General features: G+C 40.4%; 1 protein-coding gene across 3 annotated transcripts in view; it reads right to left on the bottom strand.

The window, feature by feature from the left end:
- Positions 1–12547, bottom strand: part of NFIC (nuclear factor I C) — a 293718-nt gene that overhangs the window by 206406 nt on the left and 74765 nt on the right. For all 3 annotated transcript variants that reach the window (XM_056572735.1, XM_056572744.1, XM_056572724.1), the window contains one exon: positions 1881–2412. In XM_056572735.1, coding sequence (XP_056428710.1) covers positions 1881–2412 — 532 coding nt within the window. The remainder of the gene's footprint in view (positions 1–1880; positions 2413–12547) is intronic.

Below are 12547 nucleotides of genomic sequence, written 5' to 3'. Positions count from 1 at the left end.
GAATAGTATGAGGTATAGGTAAGCACAAGCCACCAGTTACTCTTATATCCTGTTTGCAAAGTGAGCAAATGGCAGATAATGGCGACAAAGCTGTGATGACCTGTAAATGAAGCTTTTTTTCTATGACCATATTTGAGATTTGTTCCACAACTGACTGCTTGACTATCACCCAGTGAAGGGCTCTCCAAGACTGACATGAGTACATTTATGAACTCAAAAACAATAATACATATTTCATTGTTCTTCTGTTTGACATCTGAATATAACACTCAAGTTACCTTGAAGCTGTCAGATTTTTATTTGGGTATGTTCCCAATTCACAATTAGTGTTGCTCGCGAATATTCGCAAAGCGAATTTTATTCGCGAATATAGCATATTCGCAAATTCGCGAATATTCGCGAATATAGCACTATAAATTCGTAATTACGAATATTCGTTTTATTTTTTATTTTTTCACAGTACACATCACAGTGATCATCCCTCTCTCCTTCCAGCTTGTGTGGTGTAAAGAAGGCTCTAATAGTACTGTGTGAAACGGGCGTGCGAATTTACGCATATGCGAAAATTAGCATATGCTAAATTTTCGCATATGCAAATTTCCGTTTATGTTAATTTTTATGCAAACTTTCGCATATGCGATTTTTTTTGCGCATGCGAAAATAAAACAAGGATATTACAAATATGCGAATATTCGCGAATATATGACGAATATTCGTCCATATATTCGCGAATATTCGCGAATTCGAATATGGCCTATGCTGCTCAACACTATTCACAATATGTATGACATGGATTCCATGGCTAAATCCAAATTACGGTAAATACAAGTCTCATTGAATCCATGCTGTAGTTCAGAGGGCACACATACATAAATTAGCCCATCTGAATATGGCTAATCCACGTCCAAAACTGCAGCATATCGAACTGTAAATCCCTGGATTTCTGCTGCAGATTATTTTCCAAATCTACAACAGATTTTTCTAAACATACCATAATGTAGAGAAAGAATCATAACATAAAAAATGAGGTTTAGGAAATGATGTCCTTAAATTATACCCTAAGCAAGTCCACTCCAGAACCAAACACCATACCTGTTCACAGCCCGTCTGCCAACAAAACTAAGTAAATGATCAATACCAGGAGACCTTAAAATAGGAAGTAAGAGTTTTGTTATACTGTTTATTGAAGCAGGCATGATCTAGGCAAATATGAAGTCAGGCATATTGTATATAGCACCAACCTCTCATATATAAATGCATCCTCCTGGCATTGCTTATCTAAAGTGAAGGCTGAGAGGAATGCAAACAAAGCCCACAGCATTATAGTCCCACAACTTAAATGGATCTTAGGCTGTATTCACATCTGTGTTGGTTCCACAGATTACTTCAAGCCTCCAGACAAGACAGTGCAGCATGCATCCCTATTTTGTGAAAACAAGGGAAACCCGGCAGACCCTATTATACCCAAAAATGTCTGTCAGGCATGGTTGGTGTCCATTTAAACACTGTAGTTGCACTGTAGGCCCCTGTAGTATCTATAGAACATCTTATTGCAAAGGCCTCAATTTCCTCAAGAGAGCTTAATAAAAAAAATCCTAGACAACTCCATCAAAGGGTTATATACAGTCCTGAGCTGCGATACTATACATGGCCCATGGACAAGTGCTGCCGCGTCTGAGGAGAAAAAAAGCTGATCTTCTTTTTCAAACTTGGACAACACCTTTAAGATGTGCCTGCAAAAGGTACACAATATCAACTGCACTTCAATAAAGAGACTTAGGGGGAGATAATACTGATATAGAGGGCATTCATCATAGTATACAATTTGCATTATAGAAACATGGTTGAAAAACAGCATGAGCACCATTACATTGTCTTACCTCTCTCTCGAATGAAGTAAGCCAAGTACAGGTCTAGTTCTTTTACAGATACACTAATGTGGTGTGGTTGCACACACAACTGGGGGTTTGAGCAATGAGCTGCCTTTATCAGTCTCTCTCCATCCGTGCTCTCCAATGGAATGCCTTTGAAAAGAATCACCATGACAAGATCCAATCTCCACACCTTATCTGCCTGTCGTAGGCAATCTATTCGCCTCATCTTGCCCTTCTGGTCTGGGTTTGAGAGAACACAGCTGGCTGCCTTCTTTCCAGTAATAGACAACACAAAGTCCTCCCGAAACTCTGGCCTGATATCTTTGCGTAGCTTTGCTAAAAGACGTGATGCCCATTTCTGCTTAACCTCAGCTTTCTCATTCAATAGTTCATCCTTTACACCTCTCTCCTCTTCTTTAGTCATTTTTTTCTCATGTTTCTTGAAATATTTTCTTTTTCGTGCCTGAAGATTGAACCAGGTGTAGGCAAAAGCTCGTACATGAGGAAGCAGGGCTTCAATAAATGGGTGAAATTCATCCTGAGTGGGGAGAATCAAAAGTATTAACAGTTGTCCTATAGCACGCTGTGAAGAGTCTGTAATGTAACCCACAAACACTACTATTGTAAGGCTAGGTTTCCACACAAGTTTTTTTCAGGTGTTTGAGCCAAAGTCAGAAGTAGATCCTGTAGAAAAGAGAAGTAGAAGTCCTTCTCTTATATTTCCCAATCCTTTTGAATGCACTTCTGGATTTGGCTCAAAAACTGCAGTGGCAGTCTTCCAAATAATGCCAGAAAAAGACCTGTGTGGGAACCTAGTCTAATATTAATAATCATTAAACAGTGAGTGGCATACACACACCTCTGTATTCGAATATAATAAATGGAGGTCATTATTATAATTTGTATTAATATATTCATTAGAAATGAGCGAACTTCCAGTAATTCAATTCATCATGAACTTCTCAGCTCGGCAGTTGATGACTTTAGCCTGCATAAATTAGTTCAGCTTTCAGGTTCTACGGTGGGCTGGAGACTCTCTCCTAGGACTGTATGCACCTTTTCCAGCCCACCGGAGCACCTGAAAGCAGAACTCATTTATGTAGGCTAAAGTCCGCAAACGCCGAGTGGAGAAGTTTGTGACGAATCGAATTACTGGAAGTTCGCTCATCTCTAATATTTATCATCATTAAAATAACAATGTAAATGAAAGAAAAACAAGCTATAGATTGCAAGATTCCATTTATTTTAACCCCTTAAGGACTCATCCCTTTTTCACCTTAAGGACTGAGCCCTGTCACTTTATGCATTAATAACTCTGGGATGCTTTTACCAATTATTCTGATTCCGAGATTGTTTTTTCATGACATATTCTACTTTAACACAGTTGTAAATTTTCGTTATTACTTGCATCCTTTCTTGTTGAAAAATCCCAAAATGTCATGAAAATTTAGCATTTTTCTAACTTTGAAAATGGATATTCCAAATAAATTATATTTTGATTCACAAATACAATATGTCTACTTTATGTTTGCATCATAAAGTTGACATATTTTTACTTTTGGAAGACACCAGAGGGCTTCAAAGTTCAGCAGTGATTTTCCAATTTTTCACAAAATTTTCAAAATCAGAATTTTTCAGGGAACAGTTCAGTTTTGAATCTGATTTGAGGGGTCTTCATATTAGAAATACCCCATAAATTACCCCATTATAGAAACAGAACCCCCAAAATATTCTAAATGACATTCAGAAAGTGTGGTAACCCTTTAGGCGTTTCACAGTAATACCAGCAAGGTGAAGGAGAAAATTCAAAATTTTCATTTTTTTACACTCACTTACACTTGTAGAAAACTCACAAAATGACCCAGAGGGAAATAGAGAGGCCAAAACACTATAATTCTCTCCAAACCCCAGGGCCGTAGCCCGGGGTACAAAACACCTCTATTAATTTCCCCCCCAAAAAAAGTTTATTAAAATATAACTTTTATTGTATTTGTTTAAGATCAAATAAACCCAGCAGGTGACATTAAAATATGAGTGCCAGGTGGGATTGTAACAGTATGTACTGAGCAATTAGCTCTTTATATCTGGGGTACTGCAGACACCCAATATCCCAACCGAGGCACTAAATTAAAAACACAAGATTGCCGCCTCTACATGTTTCGCCGTCTCCACGGCGTTCTCAAGAGGCAGTGTGTAGAGTCGGCAATCTTGTGTTTTTAATTTAGTGCCTCGGTTGGGATATTGGGTGTCTGCAGTACCCCAGATATAAAGAGCTAATTGCTCAGTACATACTGATACAATCCCACCTGGCACTCATATTTCAATGTCACCTACTGGGTTTATTTGATCTTAAACAAATACAATAAAAGTTATATTTTAATACACTTTTTTTTTGGGGGGGGGGGGGGGAATTAATAGAGGTGTTTTGTACCCCAGGCTATGGCCCTGGGGTTTGGAGAGAATTACCGTATACTTACACTTGTAGACCCAGATTTTGAAATTTTACAAGGGATAAAAGGAGAAAAAGCCCCCCAAAACTTGTAACCCAATTTCTCTTGAGTAAGGAAATACCTCATATGTGGATGTCAAGTGGTCTGTGGGTGCACTACAAGGCTCAGAAGGGAAGGAGTGATAAATGGGATTTTGGAGAGTGAGTTTTTCTGAAATGGCTTTTGGGGGACATGTAACATTTAGGAAGCCCCTATGGTGCCAGAACAGCAAAAAAAAAAAAAAAACAACAACATGGCATACTATTTTGGAAACTACACCCCTCAAGGAACGTAACAAGGGGTCCGTTGAGCCTAAGCACACCACAGGTGTTTGACGACTTTTCGTTAAAGTCAGATGTGTAAATGAATATTTTTTTCATTAAACTGCTGGTTTTCCCCCAAATTTTACATTTTTACAAGGGGTTATAGGAGAAAATGCCCCCCAAAATTTGTAACCCCATCTCTTCTGAGTATGGAAATACCCCATGTGTGTATGTCAACTGCACTGTGGGCGAACTACAATGCTCAGAAGAGGAGGAGTCACTTTTGGAAAGTAAATTTTGCTGAAATGGTTTTTGGGGGGCATGTCGCATTTAGGAAGCCCCTATGGTGCCAGAACAGCAAAAAAAAAAAAAACACAAGGCATACTATTTTGGAAACTACACCCCTCAAGGAATGTCACAAGGGGTATAGTGAGCCTTTAACACCCCACAGGTGCTTGACAAATTTCCGCTAAAGTTGGACGTGAAAATTAAAAATTAGATTTTTTCACTAAAATGCTGGTGTTACCCCAAATTTTTCATTTTCACAAGGGGTAATTGGAGAAAAAGCCTCCCACAATTTGTAACCCCATTTCTTCTGAGTATGGAAATACACCATATGTGGATGTAAAGTGCTCTGCGGGTGAACTAAAATGCTCAGAAGAGAAGGAGCGCCATTGAGATTTTGGTGAGAAAATTTGGTTGGAATAGAAGTGGGAGGCCATGTGGGTTTACAAATCCCCCCATGGTGCCAGAACAGTGGACCCCCCACATGTGAGCACATTTTGGAAACTACACCCCTCACAGAATTTAATAAGGGGTGCAGTGAGTATTTACACCCCACTGGCATTTGACAGATCATTGGAACAGTGGGCTGTTGAAATGAAAAATGTAATTTTTCATTTTCACAGACAACTGTTCCAAAAATCTGTCAGACACCTGGGGGGTGTAAATGCTCCCTTATTACATTCAGTGAGGGGTGTAGTTTCCAAAATGGGGTCACATGTGGGGGGGGGTGCACTGTTCTGGGACTATGGGGTCTTTGTAAACACACATGGCTTTCAATTTCGGACACATTCTCTTGCCAAAAGCACAATGGCGCTCCTTCTCTTCTGAGCATTGTAGTGCACCCGCAGAGCACTTTATACCCACATATGGGGTATGTTCTTACTCAGAAGAAATGGGGCTACAAATTTTGAGGGGCTTTTTTCCTATTCTCCCTTGTGAAAATGAAAAATGTAGGGTAACACCAGCATTTTAGTGAAAACGTTTTTTCATTTTCACATCCAACTTTAACGAAAATTTGTCAAACACCTGTGGGGTGTTAAGGCTCACTATACCCCTTGTTACATTCCTAGAGGGGTGTAGTTTCCAAAATGGGGTCACATCTAGGTATTTATTGTTTTGCGTTTATGTCAGAACCGCTGTAAAATCAGCCACCCCTGTGCAAATCACCAATTTAGACCTCAAATGTACATGGCACGCTCTCGCTCCTGAGCCTTGTCGTGCGCCCGCAGAGCACTTTACACCCACATATGGGGTAGTTCTGTACTTAGGAGAAATTGCGTTACAAACTTTTTTTCCTTTTACCGCTTGTGAAAATTAAAAGTATGGGGCAACACCAGCATGTTGACAGGATTAGTACACACTCCCCTATGGGTGTCATTGGGGCACATGGGAGTGTATGGTGCATTTTTTTAGGACTTTGGTATTCACCAGCATGTTAGTGTACAAATTATTATTTTTTTTACACTAACATGCTGGTGTAGACCCCAACTTTACCTTTTCATAAGGGGTAAAAGGAGAAAAAGCCCCCCAAAATTTGTAACTAGGGGGGGGGGGGGGCAAACCTCCAGCTGTTGCAAAACTACAACTCCCAGCATGTACTGATGTACTGACAGACCATACATGCTGGGAGTTGTAGTTATGCAACAGCTGGAGTCACATTGGTTGCGAAACTCAGAATTTGTTACTTAACTCAGTGTTTCGCAACCAGTGTGCCTCCAGCTGTTGCAAAACTAGAACTCCCAGCATGTACAGTCTCTCAGTGCACGCTGGGAGTTGTAGTTTTGCAACAGCAGGAGGCACACTGGTTGCAAAACACTGAGTTAGGTAACAAACATGGTTTCACAACCAATGTGTCTCCAGCTGAAACAATAAGCATGCATTGACAGTTGAAGGGCATGCTATGAGTTGTAGTTTTGCAACAGCTGGAGGCACACTGCTACAACTTACAGCATGCCCTTTGGTAGTCTGTGCATGTTGGGAGTTGTAGTTTTTCATAGAAAAAATGTGCCTCCAGTTGTTGCATAACTACAACCCCCAGCATGCACAGACTACCAAAGGGCATGCTGGGAGTTGTAGTTGGAACTCCAGCTGTTGCAAAACTACAACTGCCAGCATGCCCTTTGGCTGTGCATGCTGCGAGTTGTTGCTAAGCAACAGCAGGAGGTGAACAGGCCTCACCTCCTGCTGTTTCCTGCTGCCTGCACCGCCGGGACCATCACCGCTGCTGCCACCGCTCCTGCCGCCGGGTCCACCGCCACCGATCCTGAGGGGACCCCCACCGGACCAGGGCAAGGTAGGAGACCCCCGCCGGCCCCGATCGCCGCCATGTTTTCCGTCCCGATCGCCACCCAGCAGGTCCGTGATTGGTCGGTAGTTCCGATCGATCAATCACGAGATCGTGAGGTGGCACCCGTGCGGTGGGGACCGGAATTCCCACGGGCGTATGGATACGCCCTGCATCCTTAAGCACTCAGGATGCAGGGCGTATGCATATGCCCTGCGTCCTGAAGAGGTTAAAGAGGCATGTACCATTTTTTGTGCTTTTTTACTTATTTGTACTTAGTTACGGATGTCAATACAGTATATAATCAAAATGTTCTAGCAATACATTGTTTTCTCCACATAAAGTGTAGCAAAACATGGTGTAATGACAAATGTCAGTGCATGTGCATGTTTCAGCCAGTAAAAAAGTGTTCAAGAGAGCTTTACATAAAAACTGCATTATGTTTTTATGTATTTTAATAAAATAAGAAATAGTTGTAAATTAAAATCATGTGACTGTTTTAAGCAATCCGCTGCAGTTTCTTTTCTGCATGAAAACTGTCATGACCGATGGGATTATACAGGTAGAGTGCCCTAAGCTGTCCCTAGAAACAGTCTCCCTGCCTACTTGCCCATCCGCCCTAAACGGCAGATCAAAAACCACGACAAGCAGGATATACCATACTAACAGTCCAAAAAACAGAATCAGGATAAACAGCAAATATAAATAAATGAACAAGACTACATATGGAATAAGTATACAGCAGAAACCAGGAGATGCAAGGGATAAACAGATGAACTGAATGTCAAACACTAAACAGATTAGGAAACATAGAACACTGTTCCCACTGGACACAGAAACATAAAACACACTAAACATAAACAGATACTAGTTCAGAGGACACAGATCAGTGATAAAGTACAGAGGACACTATAGACCAATGGTTATGTACAGAGGACACTCAAGATCAGTAATTTTGTATACTATGATCAGTGCATGTACTAAAAACACTTAAGGTCAGCAATTATAAACTCTAAAAACGGATACAAGAAAAAGCTAAACTCCATAACACGGAGGAATACAGGAACCACAATACTCAACTTCAGAACATGGAGGAATACGGATCAGGATAACAAACAGGAATATTACAAAATCAAACTCCATAACATGGAAGAATACAGATCAGGACTCTAAACAGGAATACTAAATACAGAGCACGGGTACAAGCAAGATTCACAGTGTGAACACAGACTAAGATAAGATTAAAGCAGAACGGATATCCAAAATCCTAAAAACTGCCAGATGTACTAAAAACAAAGCAGACTAAAATCTATCATAAACAGGCATCAACCATGGTTAAAACTCAGACATAAACAGATAGACTAAAACAGTCATAGTTAGAGTAAGGACTAATCACCAGCCCAGAGTTCCAATAGAGCTCGGCTTTTAAAGCCACACCTGAGATGCAATAAGGTGAGAGCATTAACTCTTCAAACCCTGGGAAGAATTAGCACAGAAACTGCTCAGACATAAAAACTAGTGTCTGAACAGACCCCAAGACAGAAAAATACAAAAACAGACATTACAAAAACTATCTGCCACCGATAACATAATAAATAATATGGAGTAATATGACATACATTTTTACCAATATTATTGTAGATTTTTACACTGAACAAACATAAAATATGTGTACTTTGCTTAATTTACATTGTCACAGTAATACCTGAAAACAAATGTTCCAACACCTGCTATAAGCTGGATTATGAGTTCACTTTAGCATTCTTTGTGAAAAAGAGGAGAAACTCACTGACAAAGCACCAGCCCAATTTCTTTAATGGTAAAACTCTATCTGCACAATGAGATTTACCACTGTGTCCTAGCTGTTCGATGTGAACATATTTACAGATAATGAATTCAGAGAGGTTAAAGCGAACCTGAGACCAGTTTTATGCTGTCCAAACCAAGGGTAGTATAAAACTGGTGCAGGCAGCACGATCCCAACACACTATGATTCACTGTGATATGCCCTGGCGTTTCAGAGAAATTATAGTTTGTAAACACCGCCAGGACAGGGTAACTAGCCGTTGTAGCTGGTCCCGTTGGTCAGCCTGCACTTTGTCTCTCCCTGTACACAGACAGGGGGAGATGCATCACTCATGAGTGCTGGATGGGTGGAGAACAGCTGCTGGGCCTTGTGCCAATGACTTTTTAATTGATCAGGTGGCATTTATGGTTTTTATATCTAAGTGCAGTAAATTAGTTACATCTAAGTGCATTAAGTGATAGATTAGTGACACAGGAAATATATATGATACAGCTGCAGTCTGTCTCACATATAGTCTGCTTCATCTCCTATACATCGGAGAACAGCTTAAAGGGTTATCCAGGGAAAGAAAAACACAGCTAATTTCCTCCAAAAACAGCTCCACGTCTGTCTCCAGGTTGGGTGTGGTTTTACAACTTGGCTCCATTCCCTCTAATGGAACTGAACTACAGAACCACACCCAACCTGGAGACAGACGGGAGAAGTTTTTGAAAGAAAGTAGCTGTATTTTTCTATTCCTGAATAACCCCTTTAAACCCAGACCTACATACAGAAAAGTATAATGGAAAAAAATTTACCACTTCTGTGTTTTGCAATCACTTTTGGCTTGCATTTACTGATGCACAATACTGACAAAAATACTGCTGTGTAAAAGTGGGATAAGACTAAAAGAACCTGGTTAAAAAAACAAAACACCAATACACAATATGGACTTAACAGGCAAATTATGTGACAAAAAAAACTAAAAATAGGCTCAGACAACCCAAGGCAGACAGAGCTTATATAGGAGCTTATACGGAGTTCAGATGTCCTTAGAAATCAATAGACACCCATTAATTTCCATATGCACTCTGCAATGCTGCAATATAATGCAAGTATATATAATGTAATTCAGAGCCAGACAAATACCACTGAGAGCTTGCAGTAGTGACTGGCCTCTCTGCCATCTCTGTATGCACTGGGCAGCTGGATGTTTACATCTGATGCTAATGTCTGTTAATATTTTAAGTAGAAATAGCCAGTTCCTGCTAAGGTGAGAGCCCATAGTAGTTGAAAGAAATATTTTCAGCACATGAAACTGTAATGAAAACGCACAGTATAGATATATCTGAGAATAAATATGTGTCGGCACTGTATAGGCAACAATACAATCACTGCCCAGGATCTGGCTTCTATATGGATGCTGTTGGGGCTGTATGTGTGGGGGTTTATAGGAATATACTATAACTACATAAACTAATATAAAAAGCTTTCTGGAAGACAGATAAAATGTAAAACAAAATAATTCTATTCCAGATTACGTTTCTGATCTCCCATCTTCGGTATACTGATAACATTGCCTGGCTTGTTATCTCTCTTTAGGTTTCGTTGTCCTATTCTCTACCTAAATTTGCTTTCAGAATTTTCTAATTTATTAAATAATCATACCCAGAGTTTAGAGATAATTGTGTCAGTACAATTGAAATCATAATACAGCGAGTGAAATTAGTCTTGAACATGTTACCATTTTTCTCAATAAATATATTTCTAAAGGTGCTATTGACATGAAAGTTTTACCAGATGTTCGTAACAAACCAAGTAATCCACACAGCAAAACACCAAAACAAATAAGCTCAAAAATAAAGTTATGTGTAATAATGTGAGATGACAAAGGAAAAAATTATTGAGCAAGCTAACTGATATTTATTTAATACACAAAAGCCTTTGTTGTAATGACAGCTTCAAGATGCCTCCTGTATGGAGGAACTAGTCACATGCATTCCCCTGGTGTGATTTTGGCCCAGTCTTCAACACAGTCTTCAAATCTTGAAAGTTCTGTGGGCATCTCCTATGAATCATGTTATTTGCTGGCCCATTTTTGCAGATTTATTTTCTTTCTTCCAAACCGTTGAGAGGTTGTTTTGTTGGGATTGTTGTCTTGTGGAAATGTCCACCCTCGTTTCATCTTCATCATCCTGGTAGATGGCAACAGATGTTTGTCAAGTATGTATTGGGAAATTTGTCCATTCATCCTTCCTTCAATTATGTGAAGTTTGCCATTTACTGAAACACAGCCCCACACCCTGATGTCCCCACTAGCCCTTCACTGCGAATGGGATCCCGTGGGACGTGCGGGCAGTCAGGAGGCTGCTGTGGGGCGGGAGCAGGCAGTCAGGCGCTATGCCTGCGGGTCCCGTCAATCCTGCACTGCCGACAAAAGAAAAAATATATTTTTAAAAATTTCCCGCCCCGGCCTGCATGCCTGTGACTCACGGTGATGCTGCTCCGGAACCACAGATCAGCTTCAGGTACCCCAGTCCCCCCTGTCACTTTCCCCTCCCCTCTGTCACTCCTGTGGTCACCCATGTTTCCCCACCCCTGTTCCCCCCATTCAGCCCTTTGTCACCCCTCTTCCCCCATTCAGCCTTTCTACACCCCTGCTATTCACATGGGGTAAGTGTGGAGCATTGCACCCTAGTTTCTTTACTACAGATACTAGGGTGCAATGCTCTGCACATATTTCCATGTGTATAGCAATGAACAATGTTAGTGGGAGCAGGCGGGATTGGGCACATATGTTAGTGGAAGTGGGCGGGATTGGACAAAGCTATTGCCGAAGCGGGCGGGAGTGAAGAAAACACCCTGCGGGAGCGGGCGGGAATGGACAGAAATTCACCAGGAAAGGGATTACAAAAACAGTCCCACGCAGGGCTCTAGTCCTCACCTCCAAGCTTCACTGTTGTCATGGTGTTATTAAGGTAATGTGTAGTGCTATTTCTCCTCCAATCATGGTGTTTATTATGGCATCCAAACAGTTCAATTTTGCTCTCATCTGACCACATTATATTATCGCAGTGTTTCACTGGCTTTTCCTAATGTAGTGCAGGAAACTGTAAACAAACTTTAAAGGGGTTATCCAGGAAAATGTTTTTTTATATATATATATCAACTGGCTCCAGAAAGTTAAACAGATTTGTAAATTACTTCTATTAAAAAATCTTAATCCTTTCAGTACTTATGAGCTTCTGAAGTTATGGTTGTTCTTTTCTGTCTAAGTGCTCTCTGATAACACGTGTCTCAGGAACTGCCCAGTTTAGAAGAGGTTTGCTATGGGGATTTGCTTCTAAACTGGGAGGTTCCCGAGACACATGTCATCAGAGAGCACTTAAGACAGAATAGAACAACCTTAACTTCAGAAGCTCATAAGTACTGAAAGGATTAAGATTTTTTAATAAAAGTAATTTACAAATCTGTTAAACTTTCTGGAGCCAGTTGATATATAAAAAAAATGTTTTCCTGGATAACCCCTTTAACATGCTTTTTATTCAGCAATGGAGTCTTTCCTG

The sequence above is a fragment of the Hyla sarda genome, chromosome 1, assembly GCF_029499605.1.
Source record: "Hyla sarda isolate aHylSar1 chromosome 1, aHylSar1.hap1, whole genome shotgun sequence".
Taxonomy (NCBI): domain Eukaryota; kingdom Metazoa; phylum Chordata; class Amphibia; order Anura; family Hylidae; genus Hyla; species Hyla sarda.
Note: the sequence above shows the minus strand (reverse complement) of the source record. Positions and strands in the feature narration are given on the sequence as shown.